The 20976-nt window shown below is 42.3% G+C and overlaps 5 protein-coding genes across 6 annotated transcripts in view; 3 read left to right on the top strand and 2 right to left on the bottom strand.

Annotated features, from left to right (window-relative positions):
- The window catches only part of LOC126558700 (probable G-protein coupled receptor Mth-like 5), a 200865-nt gene extending 186914 nt beyond the window's left edge, over nt 1-13951 (bottom strand). Inside the window, exons 1-3 of the mRNA XM_050214753.1 lie at nt 13789-13951; nt 11821-11948; nt 10551-11736 (exon numbers count right to left, since the gene is read on the bottom strand). Coding sequence (XP_050070710.1) covers nt 10558-11736; nt 11821-11948; nt 13789-13948 — 1467 coding nt within the window. The 5' untranslated portion in view covers nt 13949-13951 and the 3' untranslated portion in view covers nt 10551-10557. The remainder of the gene's footprint in view (nt 1-10550; nt 11737-11820; nt 11949-13788) is intronic.
- LOC126559120 (28S ribosomal protein S11, mitochondrial) overlaps nt 1-20976 on the bottom strand; it is a 118803-nt gene that overhangs the window by 32171 nt on the left and 65656 nt on the right. The gene's annotated exons all lie outside the window — the stretch shown is intronic.
- LOC126567226 (HSPB1-associated protein 1-like) lies at nt 895-1736 on the top strand. The gene is made up of 3 exons (XM_050223459.1): nt 895-1053; nt 1151-1545; nt 1611-1736. Exons 1-3 carry the CDS (start codon nt 1032-1034, stop codon nt 1734-1736), a joined length of 543 nt encoding a protein of 180 aa, XP_050079416.1. The 5' UTR covers nt 895-1031.
- Nucleotides 3262-5785, top strand: LOC126557462 (cysteine protease ATG4C). The gene is made up of 4 exons (XM_050213249.1): nt 3262-4324; nt 4380-4706; nt 5224-5420; nt 5489-5785. The coding sequence occupies exons 1-4, from the start codon at nt 3304-3306 to the stop codon at nt 5765-5767; spliced, it is 1824 nt and encodes a 607-aa protein (XP_050069206.1). The 5' UTR covers nt 3262-3303; the 3' UTR covers nt 5768-5785.
- The window catches only part of LOC126567225 (RNA helicase aquarius), a 43922-nt gene continuing 29669 nt past the window's right edge, over nt 6724-20976 (top strand). The window contains exons 1-2 of the mRNA XM_050223458.1: nt 6724-6816; nt 6903-7721. Coding sequence (XP_050079415.1) covers nt 6724-6816; nt 6903-7721 — 912 coding nt within the window. The remainder of the gene's footprint in view (nt 6817-6902; nt 7722-20976) is intronic.

The following is a 20976-nucleotide window of genomic DNA, read 5'->3' as shown; positions in this document are numbered from 1 at the left end:
TGTTTGATGTTCGGTTTCCTACTTTACTGTACCGGAAATGTAAATAATAAACTTTGGAACTTCGGGTTTGGAAAGGGTCTTAATAGGAAGCTTGAAGATGTATTGATTTATCTGGGAACTGTAAGCAATATAACCGTGCCCGAGAAAAAGCCACCATTCCAAATGCCCGCCACAAAATCCGATCTAAAACCCGCGTTTGCATCGCCGTGCCACCCTGTTTTGTTGTGACGTTAGTGACATTTTCTAACAAAACGTCAGATCAGTGCAAAGAAAAGAAAGAAACAATAAAGGTGTTTTTGCTGTTTTTTATTGTAAACTAGAAAAACATTAGCACGAAGGAAATGCACAAAGCGTAAATGCTTTTATATGTAGCTCGGAATCAGAACAAGCGAGAACAGTTTCATCGATCGAGTGATTGTGAAGCGCGAATGTGTAATTTGCTGGTGGCACACTACAAGAGACAAACGCGCAGTGGGTGTGGGTGTATGTGTAGCCGTAGTTCAACTTTGGGGATTTTGCCAATGGTAATTTCACGGTCATTTGTTTGCATTCCGTCACCTGATAGGAAAGCAATTGGGCTTCGTTGTTACAAGAAGAAAAGAGGAGAGCTAAGCTATCTTTTTCTCGCGCAGGAATAGTAGAGGCAAGCACAGACTGCAAGGTTGCAAGTGAAACGTTGATTTTCTTGCTAGTTGGTTGAAGAGTTTTGACGGCAAAAGCACCTGTCGTCAGCGCAACGTCTTTGACAGTTGTTTGTTTGTGTTCATTGTTTGGATACATGCTAAAGATTTGCATTCCGGTTTCGATTCGATCCTGGAAAATAGTCCTCAACGTGGCACAAAGCCCATGGATCCAGCCAAACTAAAAGAAATCGTGTTAAATGCTAAACATCCGCTTGTATTGTATAACGTAAACCCACAATGGAATTGCTTTGAACAAACTTTTAGCGAGTGGTGTGAAACATTCGACGATGCACACAAAGATTACGTACCATTCGATGGGTGTTCTGTGATGGGCAGTGATAACCCCCAATGGGAATGGCAACGAAAGAAGGTAGAGATGAAAATGCAAGACATCTGTCGACCGAATACTCACGGCAAAGCTGAACGATGGAATTCCTTCAGCTATCGAAACATTGCACTGCTGCCAGAACCCTGCCGGCGGGGCATCAATTTCGAGCGCTTTGGTTTTCCGGAGGTCGATGAAGATATTACGTTTTGGATTGGATCGGCACAGGCACACACACCCTGCCACTACGATACGTACGGATGCAATATAGTGGTGCAGGTTTTCGGACGCAAAGCATGGACACTGTTACCACCGGAAGCCAATTTAACACCAGTTCGCGTTCCATACGAAGAATCCAGCGTGTACTGTGAGGAAAATTTTTACAGCCCTTCATCGTACAGCCAGTTTTTGAAGGTAGAGAACGACGTGTATCATGTCGTTTTGGAACCAGGAATGGCACTAATTGTACCTCCGCGATGGTGGCACTACGTGGAAACATTAGAACCAGCCCTTAACTTCAACACTTGGCTCAGCTTGGTACGTAATGAAGATTGGTATGAATTATGGAATTTTAAATCATTTATTTTTTCTTCGATCTGCAGGAAATGGACGTAGATTCTCTTATCTCGGAATGCATAACTAAGCTAATTGTTCAAGATTTGTGTGACGAGGTTTCAGAGCATGTAAAAAGTCGTATTATTAATCCGAACGAGGTATTGTCCTTCTGAATCATGTACCTTTCTTATTCAATAGTTATAATCCTTATTTTTCACTTTGTTAGGAACTATTGACAACGACAACCAACTCCAACCATTCGTATGATATTTTAAACTACCTGATTAATCAAAAGAGAACCAACAAACAACAATGTACAGACCTTAAACGTTATCCCTGCCACTACCTAGCCAACGATGGCTTCACTCGACTAATAGATAAATGTGATCCGTATATTAAACTGGTAGAAAAGTTACATCAAAGTGACTTTTACAATTTAATCGCCTGCAATCATGCTCGACACGATCCTTCCTTAAATGGTGTAAATTACGCAGGATTAACTGCAGATGAAATGGAAAAAGTAGCTCGATTACGAAATTCGATAAACGTGTGTTGTAAACCTGATGTAGTTAAATTATTAGAAACAAAGCTATTGGATGAATATAGCGAATGATTCCTTACTTGTAGTAGCGTGCTCCGGTTTTCTTGTCGAATCAAATACTGTACATTCTGTAACATTTTCGAGTGACTTGTCTTACCATGTTCAACCTACGGCTTGACATACTAACAATATGATTCAAACGTTTTCTTCAATTCAATGATCCAAAATGATGTGCCGAGTTGGCGACCACCAGGCAGCCCTCACCGGTCAGAGAAAACGTTTGATTCTCCATTCCGCCTAGAGCCTTCAAACATTTACTGCCGTACTACATGCGTTTGATGATCTAAACTTGCGGACTTTCATATTTGGTTGTTCAGAAATCAAACATACGAATGTTTGATGTTCGGTTTCCTACTTTACTGTACCGGAAATGTAAATAATAAACTTTGGAACTTCGGGTTTGGAAAGGGTCTTAATAGGAAGCTTGAAGATGTATTGATTTATCTGGGAACTGTAAGCAATATAACCGTGCCCGAGAAAAAGCCACCATTCCAAATGCCCGCCACAAAATCCGATCTAAAACCCGCGTTTGCATCGCCGTGCCACCCTGTTTTGTTGTGACGTTAGTGACATTTTCTAACAAAACGTCAGATCAGTGCAAAGAAAAGAAAGAAACAATAAAGGTGTTTTTGCTGTTTTTTATTGTAAACTAGAAAAACATTAGCACGAAGGAAATGCACAAAGCGTAAATGCTTTTATATGTAGCTCGGAATCAGAACAAGCGAGAACAGTTTCATCGATCGAGTGATTGTGAAGCGCGAATGTGTAATTTGCTGGTGGCACACTACAAGAGACAAACGCGCAGTGGGTGTGGGTGTATGTGTAGCCGTAGTTCAACTTTGGGGATTTTGCCAATGGTAATTTCACGGTCATTTGTTTGCATTCCGTCACCTGATAGGAAAGCAATTGGGCTTCGTTGTTACAAGAAGAAAAGAGGAGAGCTAAGCTATCTTTTTCTCGCGCAGGAATAGTAGAGGCAAGCACAGACTGCAAGGTTGCAAGTGAAACGTTGATTTTCTTGCTAGTTGGTTGAAGAGTTTTGACGGCAAAAGCACCTGTCGTCAGCGCTGCATTTCACTTTTCCTGACTGAAATCCACAGAAGTTAATCGGGATAGCAATTACTCCCAAAGGAAAGGCGATGAACTACGACGTGCTATTAAGTCGTACCGGATTCAATAAGCTGTCGATAACGCCGCAGCACTTCCGCAGCGTTTCCGAAGGTGATTCCCGACATCGTGACCACGACGTTCCTCAGGCGGTTGCTGATCGAAGCGCCGATGGAACAAAGACACCTGGAAGAAAAATATCACTGCCTCCACATGTAGCACAGCGGCATGAAACGGTTTCCGCCTCTTGCAGTCCGATGCGGGGCGGTTCTTCCTCCAACCAATCGGTTGGTGGTCCAGGGGAAGAGTTCAAGGGGAAAGTCGAATCGAAGCTGCTAACCATGTGGAATAACATGAAGTTCGGTTGGAGCTACAAAATGAAGACTAATTTCAACAAGGAGCAACCCTTGTGGTTGCTAGGGCGTTGCTACCATCAAAAGGTAACACCCGGACCATCGATGGAAAGCTCGATCGAGCTCGCGACGTCTGGTCCCGACGGTCAACTGATGGTGCTGCAGAACGTTTACTTGGCGGAAGGATCAAACTCGCCACCGGAAGAAACGGGAACGGATGCAATTGAGGACAGCAGTCCGGAAGCGATAGTCGAGGAGGAAGGCATCGATGCGTTCAGAAGAGATTTTATTTCGCGCATCTGGATGACGTATCGACGGGAGTTTCAAACGATGGACGATTCGAACTATACTTCCGATTGTGGCTGGGGTTGCATGATACGCAGTGGGCAGATGCTGCTAGCGCAAGGTTTGGTGGCACACTTTCTTGGGCGCAGCTGGCGTTGGGACGTATCAATGTTTACCGCGTACGAGGAGAGCATACACAGGAAGGTAATCCGTTGGTTCGGAGATACGTCCTCTAAAACGAGCCCATTCTCCATACACACGCTTGTGGCGCTGGGGAAGGAATCGGGCAAAAAGCCCGGTGATTGGTATGGGCCGGGAGCGGTAGCGCACCTGTTGCGACAAGCGGTACGGTTAGCGGCACAGGAAATTGCCGATTTGGATGGTATCAATGTTTACGTTGCACAGGATTGCGCTGGTAAGTGAAGCAAAGTGTTCGATCCGATGCGATGCTTTGATCTCTTTTTTTTCAGTATATATACAGGACATTTTGGACGAATGTACTATTTCGGCCGCACCGCCCGGAGCACCATGGCAGCAAAAGAGCGCCGGAAGCAGTCGAAACTCAACAAACAAAACCTGTGTCGATATGCGTGGCTCATCTCCCACCGCGGAAGGGGATGATGAACTGCAATCCACTCACTGGAAGTCATTAATTTTGCTTGTACCGCTTCGGCTCGGTACTGACAAGCTAAATCCCATCTATAACGAATGCCTTAAGGCGATGCTAAGCTTGGACTACTGTATCGGCATTATAGGCGGACGTCCAAAGCACTCGCTTTACTTCGTTGGATACCAAGGTAAGGAAAATAGGGATAATGACGAATGTATTCATTTTAGAGATTCTTCATGCGAAAGCCCCGTGTTTTAGTGGTTCACCAACCCATGCATGTTTTTCGATGTGGAGCTATGAGCTATGAGTAAAATAGCCGAAGATCTCCAATTGAATATTTATTCTCATCCAATGCTATCTAAAATGTTGAACGACTCAACAATGTTGTAGGATTCTTCCCAATGCTGCAGAAACTGTAACTGACCTCAGTAATGACTCGGAGTATTTCATTTTTGGAAAACCTCTATCGAAGTATCTTATTCATCCATCCTACATTTATGATGCATCAGCAACTTCCCACCAAGAGCCAAAAAATATTGTAAGAAAAGTTTTGCTTAAGATGTCAATAGCTAATTGCTGTTAGGCATCCAGGAACGCTTTTAAATTTTGCCTTGTAGGAATTCAATGAAAACTATGTGAAACTATTTCATACACCTTCTAAAGTAAGTGTTGATTAACGCATACGTCAATGGTTTTATTTGCAGAGGACAAACTCATACATCTAGACCCGCACTACTGCCAAGATATGGTCGACGTGAATCAAGAACACTTCCCGGTCGCCTCGTTTCATTGCAAATCGCCGCGTAAGATGAAGCTTAGCAAAATGGATCCAAGCTGTTGCATTGGTTTTTACTGTGAAACGAAACGGGACTTTTATAAGTTTATCGACAGCGTGAAACCGGTAAGCGTTAATTGCCCCTACGCAATGGAACAATTCGTTTCTACATTTTGTACTTCGATCGCTTGCAGTTTTTAATACCCGTTCATCAGGGCAGTCATGAAACAGGATTTGCACAGCCATCCGGATCATCAACTACCACTAGCTCCGTCAGCTATCCGATGTTTGTGTTTTGTCGCGGTAAAAGCAGCGAACAACGGGCCGATCTGCCAGGACAACATTCTGCACACTATCCTCATCCGACGGCTTATCGATCACCTCCGACCGCTATACCGCAACAAACGGGTGTGACCAATGATGAGGACGATGACGAAGAGGAAGATGAGGCGATAGAGTTTGTCATTCTATAACAACACGTTGGGAACAGAAGGAGCAGCTCATTCATATAGCTAGCCGAGACACGTAATAATCGACGATTGGCGACAACACTCGCTCTGCCCTTACGCTCTAGCAACATTTCAACCAAGCGATCCCTTGTGTATGACATCGTCCCTTCTCGGATTTGGGCTAGGAGAAGCACAGAACAGGGGCAGCTAGGCAGGATGAAACACAGGTTTCAGTTGTAGAGCGAGCAAAGTAGTGTTGAACCAAGAGCAAATGAATACCGGACCGATCGATTAGAAAAATGTACTTATATTGTGATTGTATCGCATAAGATGTATGAAACGTAAAAATTGCGCCATTTACGAGGACTAACTATACATTAACTGCAGACAGGCATTACAACTGCTTACGTATAGGAAAAAAGTAAAAAACATTATCTGTACCATAGGTATGCTACTACACACATAGTTATGGAAAGTTTTATTTATTATACAACAACATACAAAAAGCTGTTTTGTTGCGCTTAGTAATTTTAATTTGGTTTAATTTAGTCGTCATGGATCGATTATACTTTATGTTCCGTACTTAATGTCGTTGTAAGGGACATACGCTACCCTAATAATGTACTGTGTAGGATTAGAAGATTTTTGTTTTGGTATAAAATAAATATAAAATCGTAAACCTATAGCTGAAAGTGAACAATAAAATAGCAATTAAATGAAACAGTTGTATATTTCCATCACCGTAGAATACGTCTTCCACGCGACTGTACGTTCAAGACGACTATTAGCGCAGCCTGGTATAAAAATAATGAACTACCAGACTGTCAAACAAAAGCGGAGCAAATTTCGACCGTCGTTTGTTTTGGTTTGTGATACTGTGCGGACGCGTTTTACCAAGTGTTTTCGTATTCAGCCGGCCGGTAGAAAAAGTAGCATTTCTAGTGAATTATCAACTCGTTTTTGTTTGTTCAATTGAAACGATGGCACCACAAGATGAAACTCAAGTCCAGGATAAACCCGTCCTGAAGGGAGCGATCACTATTTCCCAAATAAACGCCGATGAAATAACCTTCGTAAGTATAACCCAAAAAGTCTCGGTTTGTTTATCATGTGCCAAATGTTTTACTTACCCGTACTGTTCCTTGCTTTCTCCACTTAGCTGGCGAATCGCTTTTGGGCACCGGATACAGCAAACGCTCACGAAGCATACAATGCGCATATAATAGAAGATGTTTATCGGAAAGAAATCTGCGATCCGCGTCATTCGTTGCGCAGGATCATGATGCTGGAGTTTAGCCAGTATCTGGAAAACTATCTGTGGCCCAATTTTGACGGGCAAGGTGCAAGTCGTGCCCATCTGCTATCGATAGTGGCGATGGTGAATGAAAAGTTCCGTGAAAAGGTGGAAGTGTGGCAAGTGTTCGAAAAGAACGGTGAACTGTTTGCGACCTTCTTCCAGCGCGTGCTGGAAGCATGTATCGAAGAGTGTCCGGTCACACCAGCCACGATGCGTGAGCAAACGGCACTGTTGGTGTTTTTGAATCATTGCTTCAATAGCATGGAGGTAGAAATATGTCGCAATCAGGCGAAGCGGCTTGTATCGTTGGCTATGTGGGCATGCCTGCAACCGAAGCGACGGGAGCAAGAGCTTAATCAAATCCCGGAATGGCGCAAATTCTGGAAAAAGTTGCAGAAAAGGGATAAACCAGAGCAGAAGGAAAAGCTTGGTTGGGAGCGTCAGTTTTTGCAGAATTTAATGATCAAATTTATTCGCATTCTTGAGACCATTCCGTTGGATGGGCCGGTGTGTGAAGAAACGGTGCGCTACTGCGAAAGATTCGTAGAGTTTTTGATCGATCTGGAAGCGCTGCTACCGACGAGAAGATTTTTCAATACCGTCATGGACGATTGTCACGTTGTCGTACGTTGCTCCTTGTCGTCACTGGTTCGTCGGGAGGAAGGAAATCTGTTTGCTCAGGTGAGTCACTTTTTTTACTTTACTCTACTGTTACTGTTCGATGGGACGAATGGCAACCAACAAGCGATATTTGTGAGGGATGGGTTTATTGAATGTCGGGCAGCGAAGTAATATTTATCCTTTCCGTTAGTTCTTGGTCCTCAGGGGTAGTACATTTTGTATGCTGTGCAGATAATATTATTGTTCGGCAGTATATTTATTTTTTTTATTGGCCCATGAGCCTATAACTGAGCGCTGGATGTTTGTGTAGCTAAAAATGGAGCATTAAACTGAAATACAATGGTTATTGGAAATGTTTTGAAAGGAAACGTTAAAGCAATTTGACGATTCATAAACATTGTACTTGGAAGCGAGAGTACAGCGATGCAGCTATGTGTGATAAGGCGCAGTTTTTGTTCATTTTCGATTAACGTTTGCATATAAAAATTGGATTCAATTTCAAGATTACCCGCTCTGAGCGATTGTTCCACCCTCCATTTGAATCATATGATTTATCTGTATCTATAAAAAAAATGACATCGTTGCATTATTTTTAAAAATTCAACCCAAAGATGACGACTCTTTACCGTATGGTCAACCGACCATACGGTGTTGACTAATTACAAATTTCACAAGGCATTTACTCCTTGGGTTTTGCCTTATCCCGGGGCAAACTCGGTTCAGAAATTGTACTATTTAAATTTTATTCTTAAGGTATGGCGGACGCATCTTCGCCATCTTACTTACTTACTTTCTTATCGGCCGATACAACCACGGCCTTGTCCTGCGGCAGAAATCTTTTAAACCGCTCGTAGTCAAGCGCTGTCGTCTGCCAGTTTTTATGGCGGAGGCATCAATTTCATCATACCATCTCAATTTGGAATAACCGAGTATGCCCGGGATAAGGCAAAGAATAAGGAGGAAATGCCTTATCAATATGATTATAAAATTTATTCAACACAAGCGGTGTTGACAATACGGCACTGGACCGTCGTTATTAATTATAAATAAATAAATAAAAATCTCAATTTGGAAATACCACGCCTCCTCTGTCCATGCGGACAACCCAAAAATGTATTTATGGTGCCGGGACTGAAAATGTTCTATGTAGTCCCAGTCCCACCTTTGATCGTCGCGACAGGTGTTTTGAATAAACACCTGGTTTACTGTCCTGATCCTCAAGTAGGAGAGCCCTAAACCAATGATGTCTATTCCATCCGCCATCACCTTTTTCCATCCGCCATCACCTGGCATGTGACGTTGGTCAACGTCATTCGTACTTGTCTGGTAAGTGTGGCCCGGATTCAAAATGAGCTCATTGCTTCGTACATTTTTAGCCTGGCTTTGCTATCGTAACGTATGCGGCCTTGAAGTTAATGAAGAGATAGAAAGAGTGGAGCTCCTGCTCCACCATCTTCGCCGAGATCTACCGTATGGTGGCGATCTGATCTATGGAAGATTTCCTCTCTGATAGTTTGCAACTATCTTCTCTACGTTTGGTACGAATCGATCTTGCAGTATTAGAGACAAAATCTTGTAGGCGTAATTCCAGACTGTGATAACCCTTCAGTTGCTGCACTCCAGCTTATCTTCCTTCTTGCATATGGGATAGACGATACTAAGATACCAATCGCATTGCAACCGATTCGCTTCAGCAATCGATTAATTCGATGAATCTCCTCTTCTTGTGCTGCACCTCCGTTGTTGATTAGTTCGGTGTCTGGTCTATCCATCACTGCATCTCAATGTGGGTTCATCACGCCTTCTTTATCCATGTAAAGGGATCAAAAGGACTGTACGGGCTGGATCGTCCATTGCAGCCTTATAATTACTACTGACTTATACGCAGGGAAGAATATCCGGACCAGATTTCATACCGTTTTCTGTCGTTTGAAGATCGGTGCTATTATCGCTGCAGCCGATGGACTTCCATAAATTTATTTTCTGGAAAGCTTCTTAAAGGCAGAATTGAAGCAATTTTAATAGTTATAGTTTAAATGAAAAAGCCAAAAAAAAACAAATAGTTTCTGTCGGTTTAATTGCCATAAACGGTCTATCAGCACGTTTTTATAGCTATTTCATGCATACACGGGATATTTAAATTTAACGATACGATTTATTTCTTAAAAAAATACTCTTATAATTCGTTGCCGAGCGTTGAATGCCTAATTTTGTGTAAACTTATACGTATTGTTACGCCAAAAACACTAGTAAGACACTGTCGGTTGTGTTGAAGAAGTACAACTGCACCAATTGTTAAATTTAAAAGATTATCTTACTAATTTATATTGTTTCTTTTTACAAATATTTCGTTTTAAGCTTATCTACATCTATAGTGGTCCATAATAAGCGCGATTTGTCTTATTGTGCAGCAAAAGAAACTGCTCATTTGTTTGTTCGTTTGTTTACAGTTTATATGACTAATAATCGTTGCTTACACTATCGTTTGCGCATATAAACTATGACTATATTTTGCTGCCCTATTCTTAGTTGCTGAAGACTGGAATTTAGAAGCCTGGAAGAGCATATATATTCGGCCTGAGATTCTGGTGTTTCTGTGCTTCTTGTTCGTATTAAGCACAGTAAAGTCAATTTTTGTGTTTCACACTTCCGTGTGAGAACAGACGATGGTGCGTGCAATTGATACATGAAGTGGACGTACTTTTTTTCTTATCTCTTTATCTCTTCTCGACTCACTCATTGTTGAAAGATTCATTGTCTTTAATGTGGTGTAAATAATATCAAAAGGAATCATTCTTCTCTGAGGATCATGTGGTTTAAAAGATGAAATCGAATATTACAGCACAACTGTATGGTGGCGATCTTTTTACAATCTGCTCCGCTCAATACTAACTAACTAATAATCACCACCGTTCATATACGTCATCTCGTCACCCCATTCGGTAGTTTGGGGTGCCTGATCGCGGAAGCACGATTTCACTAGGAACGTCACATGCTTCTGGCGCAGCACGCAGATGTAGAGAATGCACGGTGCTTGCAACGCATTCGCAATGATGTGCATGTACAGTAATCCGTCAAAATGTAGCCACGACAGTATGAGAAACAGCCAAGCGACGCTCATGGTGGCAAAGATGAGGGTAAACATCACGAAGCTGCACCGTAGCTTGTGATGAATGCGTCCGTACGTATGCATCCGATTGATGAAGCGTAACGTTGTGACGAAAAAGAAAATGTTCACTATTATAATAAAAGCAATCGGGGTAAAGAACACGGCAATGCCTAGCCAGCTGATGTTGTCCTGTCCTTCGAAAAAGCTTTCCCGTGCAGCTGCGTGTTGGCTTTCGGTTCCACTGCTAATACTGCTATTGCTTCCGGGCAGATCGAGGAAGAAGTGGGCAAACACAGCGATGGCTGCCATTGTCCCTGTGCATCCCCAAGCGTATCCCGAGTACCAACAGTACTTTCTTCCATCGCTGACGCGCAAAAAAACGTTGCGTGTGCGAAACATCTTCCAGATGTAATAACCCATCGCATTTAGCCAGAAGAATGCACCGAGCAAGCTGACGTAGAAGAACAGATCCGCTATCAGGAAGCTTACGTGATTGCTAAACTCGGTGAAAATGCGTACCAGATCGGCGGCCTGGCTTACGATCAGACACATTGTGATCGTTGTTACCATATTGCCCACAAGGTCACGTAACGTTGGCAGGACGAAGTAAATGATCGCGACGATCAGCAGAATGATCATCGCCAACCCATGGCATATCGGGTTGATGATCTTTCGCAGCATCACATCACTGTCAGTCCAGTGGATCTCTTCCTTCGGCGAGCATACCTTTGCTATCAAAGCTTCCATCAGTTCGCCGCCCCCTTCACCACCACTTCCTATGGCCCGATCCATACAGTACAATCCCTGCGCGTAGTCGTACTGGAACAGCGGCACATTATTGTCACCGGCATCGATATAATCCTCATCGAGATAGCTTCCTACGCTGCCCTGAATCGTGCTGTGGCCATGGCGCAGAATAAGGTGCCGCAGCTGACCGTCCGGAAAGAGAATCAATTTGTCGTCGCTCTGAAAGGATGGTATAGAAAATGAGGACAATTGAAACAAGACTAACATGTACATCATTCGCAACACGGAAAAACGATACCGTACGTCGTGATACTCGTAGATGATGAACTTTTGCTTGGTCCCACAGTCCGGCAAGCCGATGACGAAACGATAATTGTCTACCTGCACGTTTCGTTGGCCTTTTCGTCCAATAAATTCTGGCTTCCATACGGCTGGTGGAAAATGGGGAAAAAAGAAGGAAAAATAAGTGTGTTGATGAAAAATTGGCCTCTTCAACTGCTGGGAGTGTGTGGTGCACACGTTTGAAATCGTCTTTTCACAATTTAGTTCTGTCACGTGCGCTTTGGGGGTCGGTCGTCAGGTGTTCCATATTGCAACCATCCTGCCCCACTGCTTGAGGGAGCTGCACTTTAGTTGCGCAATTGAATACTTTAATGTTGCTTTTATATTTTACTCACTTCCTTATCGTATATACACTGTATCAAAATATTTTCCGTACAGCAATGACAGGGCTACAAAATAATTGGTATGTTCAATCAATTAAAACAAATGTTTTATTTATTACATAAAATAGTACAATGTAATGTAACATTCTGTATTGTTTGGAGACTGAGTTTGAAATTGATAGTTCTTGTTTTTTAAACACTTCGTAAAGTTTATTAGCGTCACTTTTGCCACGGACTTTTGCCTAACACTGTACGGTAAATTATTTGACACAGTGTAATACCTTCTGCTCTTGGCTTGATCAGTACAACATCAACCGGTTGTGTTTTGCAGAATGGAAAGAATTTTGCGCCCTGCTTTAAACGAGTAAAAGCGTATCACTTTCCTTTGGTATGAAAAAGGAACGTGTATTCTACTCGTCGATAAAAGGCACACAAGAATTGAATGCAATCATGTTCAAGTTAGCAGGAGGTTGGGATGAAATGGAATTCCGATTAAGCTACCGCTCTACGGTGATACTGGGCAAGGCTCTAAAACGGTTCACCTGTTTTTCTAAGCTTGTACTATCCTCCACAAGAAGGATACTAGAAGGATTTTAGGTATTAAGCTACGTGTCATGACAATAAGACATCGGCGGTAGAAGCACAAAGGCTTATGATATTTATCCTAACCGTTGGTGTTTTGTTTGAAGTATGATTGAAATCCAGAAATAAATCATACTTACAACGTTAATGCTATTATTGCTGCTGTTAGTGGTTTATTGATGGATGAATCTACCCTTGAATAGATGGGTAGGATTCACCGGTTCCATAAGTAGGAGAATATTTTCAGACTAGACTTCCACAAATCAATGTGTAAAGCAGCATGAACGAAAGCGAATGCTGCTGAAAAACTTCTTGATCACACTCAACATTATAAGAAGCTACTTGTACCTCCTCTCTCAAGCGTAGATATCTATGTATCTTCTTAAAGCGATGGAGCAACAGAGAGTATTCATCTTTCATCTGTCTGTCATAATCGTGACCAAAAGTACTTTTTCCATGAACTACGAGAGTAGAGTCGATGGGCTGTAGTTAACAGAAAGGGAATGCCCTGTTTTTTTATTGATAAAGGTAAATAAATAAGTTATCATCGATACCGTCGAGAGTAGCAATATTTGATTTTTTTTTCGAAAGCTGGAAGTAATTGAAAAGCTGCCATTAAATTAGGGCCTAATATTTTGCTTCCGCTGAATATAATTACATCCTTTTATCGTTTTTTTATGAATCGTAAATGGAAGTAATATTTTCCATCGATCGGTTCACGGTTTGATAAATTAAAAAAAAAACCTTTAAGAAAACGATATCGATTATTCCCTTTCAATGGGCACACAAAGGTCCATAACGTTTTATTTTGGGGATTAAAACCATTTGCCGTTCCAAAAGAAACGATATCTTTTAAGGTTTATGTTACCCAACATTTAAACGCAACGTGTTATGTGTGTTGGACACACTTTAAAAACTAATTAAGATTGCTTTGAGCTGGATCCGTTTTCCAACCCAAAAAACATTTGTTCTCTGTCTTGTGCAAGTCAAGTTCGTGTTTGGGACTTTTGGTCAGCATACTTACTCGCATTGACGGTGGCAGCGACAGTACACTTTCCATCGTACACGACCTCAAACTTTTCGCAGCACTTGTTAATCCGTACGGGCGTAGTGGTCGTCGTATGGCTAGATCCAATTACGGCGAGGACTATAATTGCAACTGCTGTTCTGGCTAGTGTTGGCATCTTCGATAGCATCAATAGATTGTCTAAAAGTTGCCAACGGCGGAGAACACTAAAGTCACCTCGATACTGATTATGAGGAAAGTTTGTGAGATTCACAATGCTGTCTGAGATTGCTAGTGGCCAGCAATGTTGTTTGTATACTGCTTAGAATGATGAACGTTTGCTCCTCTCCCTCGCGGTTGAGAAGGTTGATATGTTTCGGGTGGAACAGGAACATTCAAAACGATACGATGTTGCATATAGTGCTAGCTGTGGTGCATTGTCATTGTTTTTTGGTGGACGTGGGATAAAAAATCTAGAAAGAGAAACAAAAAAAAAAAAAGAATTGAGTTAATTTAAGGTTTTGTTGGGTTAAATAAACAAGCGTCTGCCAGTATAAAGCAATTTTGATTGAACAAATGTCAGATGAGCTATACACGCTTGACTGATATATTTATAGTATAGGGGGACACTTCTTATTTAACATTGAATACATCCATGTCTCTTAGAATAATACATTATAAGTTTGATATTCATGCCAGAACATATAGTTCTGCTTCTAGCTTGTAACCTTTACTACTCGCTATGAGTATTATGAATGGATCCTGGTAGATTTATTCTGCCATGACACACAGATGGATATGAGAGTGCAAAAAAAAAAATGGACTGTTCATTAAACCCATATGAACACATAAATATCCAGCAGTACACAAACAACGTGCGACTGCAACCAGTACGCGGGACTTCATCCCCATTTTACTTTACAGAAAGAAGACAGAGTTTGGTCTTTTCACCGGTTTTAACAGACCAGAGGGAGCAGCTTCAGAATTTCTCCTTTTATTTATGCGCTCACTGCTGATACAATGAGAAGGCAAGGCAAATGGGAAACCAAAACAAAACAAAACAAAAATTATCGGATAAGATGCTGCTTTTAACAGACAGACCAGTAGCGCTACTGGAAGGTTGCCACATGCCGCTGTGCCACATGCCAGGACACTTTCCCTGCCTGCGTACGATGATGGCAGACAGTGCCGTCAGAGATCTCTCTGCCATCTTCAGCTTGTGGTTGTGGCTGGCGTGTGTGAAGTTCATGGGTTGGGCATGATGCTGTTTGGCTTCCATCTCCCCGAGGGAGAAACAAATTGAGATCATTATAGAATAAGTGATTCACATTATCATCGCCATCAAAATAAGATGTGGTTTTATGGCAGAACACAGGTCGTGAGGTATGGTGCGAGTGCGGGTTTTGATGGTGGTGAAAGGATTACACTTCTGCTCAACCGAAGCCGGTCCAAATTTCGCCCGTGTGTGCATGTGTAGTGTTCTACAAATTCAAGCAAAAGGTTATCGTGATTGTGCGCCGATTTTGCTAACGAGAATATGTTAGCTGCTAAAAGCATCATCACGTCATATTCGGCAACGCGTTGTACGCACAAACACTGGAAGTAAATGATGGAACGAACTACATGTAATTACTTGACGCTGATAATACTCAAAAGGGGTGAATATAAAGGATATCCATTTGCGGGAGTTGAACATAGAACATAGTCGCTGTTGTAGTAAGTGTCAAGGCCTCGAATGATGCTGTGCATTGTTTCTCCGTTTGATTGTTTGATTAGATGCGCTTTCATGATAACCTGATGAATGGTTTAAGACACACGGACACAACATTAGAGTTTTCTTTATGCTAATGTAAGGTTCGGTGCTTCAGATTTATTTGTGCCAATACAAACCCTAATGCCTAAAGTACACGCCAACTCAAATAATCGGCCAAAGCTGTTGGTTTATTGTCGTCCACCACCGAGAGTCAACGAAGAGGATTTAGTCGTTTATACGCCGTACATAAATGAGCCGGGATGGGTCCTTAGTTGATGGCCATTTGCGTGTCCTGTTTCTGGTACCATGCTTGATTAGATACTTGGGTATTTTTTCCGAGGAAGCTGAGGTACTTAGCATTTAAAGGCAAGAAATAACTTATTTATGTCCCACTACGTGCAACGCCCCAAATGGTACATGTTTCCTGAATGCCATGATTGTGGTGGTGGACTATTAATTATGCGTTTCATTTTTCCTTGGCTGGTTCTGGTGAGGGAGTACGTATCATCTCCATACTAAACGGATACTCATTTTGTAATTTGATAATTGCTCGGTCTGTCTCTCTGTTTCTGAGCTCCTTTGCCATTAATCCAACAAAGTTTGATTATTATGTACCCCTAATACACGCCACGCACAGTGCCGCACAGAAACTTTAATGAAGAGATGAACATGAAAAACATATACAAATCGCTGTAGCTTGAAAGTTGATGGCGGTCTCTTACTCCAAACCACTGAGTAAGGTCTGTTATTTATACCAATTTCCAAACATAGAATCACTGCATCTTCCAACCACTGAAAATACTGTCCAAACTGAGGCCGCGCGCGCTTCAGATTCCGATCCGAACCTTGGGAACGATGTGCCGTTTGCTGTCTGTTCTTAACTTTCCGTCTTTTTTTGTTTAATGTATTTGTTGTCCCTGAGGAAACGGACCAACCAGAGCAGAGACTAGCATCTTGAAGATATTTTCGCATTCCGTTTTATCTTGCCCATACTGGACCGGTGCTCCATGCGTCTCCTCTCGGAATAAACGGGGTGGTGCGCTTCCTTCTTCGCTTAGTGACAAAAGATGCGTACGTGATGATAAGAACGCAGCCGATGTCGTTGCCGATTGAAAGCATGGTACGAAAAGGAATAGTTTGTGTACACGGTCCGACCTAGATCGACGCCTTTTGCGATGTGAAGGGTGCAGTGTTTTAAGCATTTGATGAGAAAGACGAAAGGGAACAATGTTAATCGAACGTTCCCAACAGGTCTGGCAGAATTCTGTCCCGCGGTAAGTGCTCTAACCATCCGGTGTGTCTTTCCCGATAAGGTACAAAAGACAACTCTCTTGCTGCAGAAAAGAGCCGGTCGATAATAAAAACAATAACTGGTTTGTGATTTGATCAACCTTAGCCGGTGCTGCACCGTTGTTTGACGGACGAATGGACGAACATTTCTCAATGCTTATCATGGGGGCTGCAGTGTTAAAAATCCGTTTGCCACTTTTGAATTATTTTCACGAGAGAAGTTTTTCTTGGGAAATAGTCGATCAATATTTTTGTGTCACCGAGCAGGCAATCTAAAATCAAACCTATTAAATATCTTGAAAAGTTCGAAAAATGCTGTTAGGTTAAGGGGACAAAAGTTGATGTGTGCGCAGAATGAAATGAAATGGCAAATATTGGAAACAGTAGTGCTGGGGACCGTCGTTCCGTGTATGAATGCTAAAAGATGAAAATCGGTGAAGGATGTATGGCACAACATTAATATTCATCCTGCAATACTTAATATGCTGCTGCTGCTGCTCATCACTGATACACCGCCTCACAACATGGAGTGGCCAGAGTGGAACTGTGTGTCTGTGCGTCTCCGGGGAGATTGGTTGGGTGTGATTCTGTAAGCCGAGCATCGCTCTCGAAGGTCATAAATTCCAACGCAACGTTGTTGTTTTTTCCTTCATTCGACCGTTGATTCACTTTTTGTTTTCGAACGGTAAGGAAAATGTGCAGCAGTTGTGTGGCGCTGATTGAAGCTGGGGTAACAATCTGCTAGAGTTCTAACTGTCGTTGACGGCCGGTTTTCGGTATGCTGATGGCTAACGTCAGGGAAAAGCTCGATTCAATGGACCCACAAGACAAACGCTGCTCTATGGAAGCTTTTTTTACTCCGGAACATGGACGTTTGCTAGGTTCATAGAATATTTCGTCAAACGGGGGGCGTGTTGTGTGTCATGTGGTCCTTTTTTTTGGTGGCTCCTTTTCTATGTCCGCTCTGTCTACTATAAAACCTTGGTGTAGTAGTGTATGCCGGGGTTCAGGTCGATCTATCCTGATGAAGATTAATTGTCACCGGTTTTCCTTTATTACCGCTGGTCGGGGCGCCACATATGTGCAGGAAGAGAGGAGTGTTTTGTTCTGCTCGGTGGGCTGCGGTTATTAGTGACCGTTTATACGGCGCTTAGTACCGCAGCAATCACGATGGAATGAAATTCGGAATGATTTTGTGTCAAGCACAACTACGAAGTAGAAAGGATGGCTCTTCGGGGTTAAAGGTATCATTATCTGAAAGCATGAATACCGTTCGAGTTATCTATGGTTCAGTTGCACCGAGCAGAGGAATAGAGTAGTATCATAAAAAGTAACGACAAGGAAGTATTATATACTCTTAGATAGAGTCATTTGCATGCAAAAGCTGTAAAACAGCCAAAACATAGCGGTTAGCGTAGTCGTGGCTGTAGAAGTGGGTCTCGCTTGTGGCATACGACACATATCGAAACGAGCGACTGTTTCCCTGCGCTTTATTAAAACGATGATTTGGAAAATGTGCTTATCGCTTTTGCTTGGCTTCAGCACGTTGTCTACTCACAGGATATATTTCCTATTAGTATCCTTGTGCTCCCTTCGTTGAACCTTCCTTTCGATTATCGGTTGTTCGCTATAGTATAACTTATTGATTTTTCTTTTTATACCGCAAAATAGATTCATTTTTCCTTTTTTGTACTAATTTTATCGCGCGCGAGTGTTCTACTATGGCTTGTATACCTTGGAGATCCCCAAAAGATCGATTTAACTAACAAAAAAGAAAACGATAGACGAACGAGCAGCAAAATTGGAAAATATGCGTACGACACAACATGTGTTTTTTATAGGATTTCGAGTGGACCATATATATTGCTCTCGATCACGTGACGACGCCTTTTCGCGGAAACCAGAACTTGGAACACCAAAGCAAACAAAAAAAGCAACTTTCGATACGAAAAGCCACACAAAAACGAGATACCACGTTTTTACTTTGATCCTGTGAGTGGAAACCTACTTGTCCGGCCTGGCTTGGGTTGGAAGTAGGGCAGGTCTGTTAGTATCTATTTTTCACCATCTTTTCCTAGTCTTTCACGTTCCGCAAGAAAGGTAGAAATTAGATTTGGTGTTTTTTGGTCTCTTCCAGGCCGACCGGCTAGCTTTACTGTCTACGTTTACACCACAGTTCGCTGTCATCGGTGAAGGATACTTCTGTGTTCCGAAAGGAGCATTACTGTAAACAGTCGATCGTGGTTCTGGGACATTTCGGTGTATTAAAAGAATATATTTTTCGTATGTATTCAATTTAACAACGAGGGTTGAAAATAGCGCAGCCGTTTACTAAATTAAACACACACAAACCAGAAATAAACGCTATTCGGGGAATGAATGTGATCAGCGTAGGGTTTCTCATTCGGCACAACGCGCCACCATGGTACGATCAGGTGCGACGATGCGGCGTTCCATTATATAGCCTGCCATCGGTACAAATTTATTATGCTTTACCGCGACGGGACCCGTACGTACACACGCTCGTGCAATTTTATTTCAACGCCCTAGAGTTATGTATCACGTGTACTGGAGAGTGGGCGACCAGTGTTCTCCGGATCTGGAGCACGCGCCTGGACTGTTTGCATTTTTATTTGCATTCCCGCATATAACACACATCAGCAAAAGAGCACGAGGAAATTGGTTTGCCTGTTGGTTTTGTCATTCCGTTGGCTGTGCGCTGAATTGCAGGAGGTGCTCGCTCTCTGTCTTATGAATAAGGTTATGTCACGAACTTGAAAATCCCGCCAGATTACATTGCTGCATTTCCATACCTTAGCGAAAGAGGCAAATTCTCGTTGGAAACGTCCTGTGCTTATGGTGCAATGGTGCGCGTGGACCAAAAACAGGTGGATTGAGATGAATTTCATCAGTAGTTTTGTGACTGCCTGTTTCCGTACCTTCGTTGTTTATTCATTCCTTAAACGTTGCTTTAAACTTGAGTTTCTATGAACAATAACAACTATCCTATCAGTGGAAAATGAAATGAAAATGAGGCCCAAATTATGCGTTCGAACATTTGAAATTTAAAGCAAATTACGTTTTTACGTGCAAAAAATCTTAAAGCGTAAATTGGGGTACAAAACCAGAGAGAACTTTAAAATATAACTCCTTTTTCGTTTGTCGTCCTTGACAATATCCGCAGTTTTGGTTCCGTCCCAGACGAGTCGTCCCTTTACTCCTGCTGACTGGGAGTAGGCAAATAAGAGAAAATTCGTTTACGATCTTCTTTGTAGTGTTACATGCTGTGAAGGAGCGGAAGGGTCCTTCATGAGGAAACCAAAATGAAGGACTCGCAGCCGACAATACAAGGCACACACAGCAAACCAACGGCGTGTGGCTTTTTGGTGTTTGGAAACAGTGAGTTTTTCTGTAGTGAAGCGAACGTACGAACCGAAATTTTCGGTTGATTCCTTTCAATCTCTCGCTCCCCCGTGTTGTTCGCGTGGGGACCTTCTTTTTTTGTGGGGACTTACAAGTCCAACAAGAATACGACAAACCATGGGTAAAGTTTGTGGTCCGGTTTTTGTGCACATAACGATTGTTGAGGGGATCATCAGGGTACCGAGGGTGTACCCTCTTGGGTCTATTTTCACTAAACACACATGAATACTGGCATGGCGTACAATAATTTAAATACTTTTGCCGTATGTTTGTGTATCTGCGTTCTCTTGATGTGGGTTTGCTTTGTTTTTTTTTGTTGTTGTTTTGTAACGTTAATAGTGTGTTATTTGCCACAACGAACAGTGCAGATGACATTCATAATGTGTACTATTTCAAACCCCTAAACAAGTCAAGCCAAGCGGCGCCAGCAGCAGTTACATTTCACCTTTTTGTGAACGGTCGGTTTGGTTTGGCAATAGGGAGAACCGACAACATCGGACCATTAGGCGAATGGTAGTTGCAAAATGGGCGGAAAAATATGCTAAGTTGAGAGTCTACAAAATTGTTAATTGATGTGGGTGACTTGTTGCGGAGAAAAGTGACAGGCGTGCATTTTTTGAATGACAAACATTCAAATGTGACCCATTGGATAAACTAATTTGCGAAGATATGCCAACGGTTACATACAGGAATGTTGGGATACCAAATTATTGAACAGCTATTCATATTGTTAAAAACAT

This window comes from Anopheles maculipalpis, chromosome 2RL, assembly GCF_943734695.1.
Source record: "Anopheles maculipalpis chromosome 2RL, idAnoMacuDA_375_x, whole genome shotgun sequence".
Taxonomy (NCBI): Eukaryota; Metazoa; Arthropoda; class Insecta; order Diptera; family Culicidae; genus Anopheles; species Anopheles maculipalpis.
Note: the sequence above shows the minus strand (reverse complement) of the source record. Positions and strands in the feature narration are given on the sequence as shown.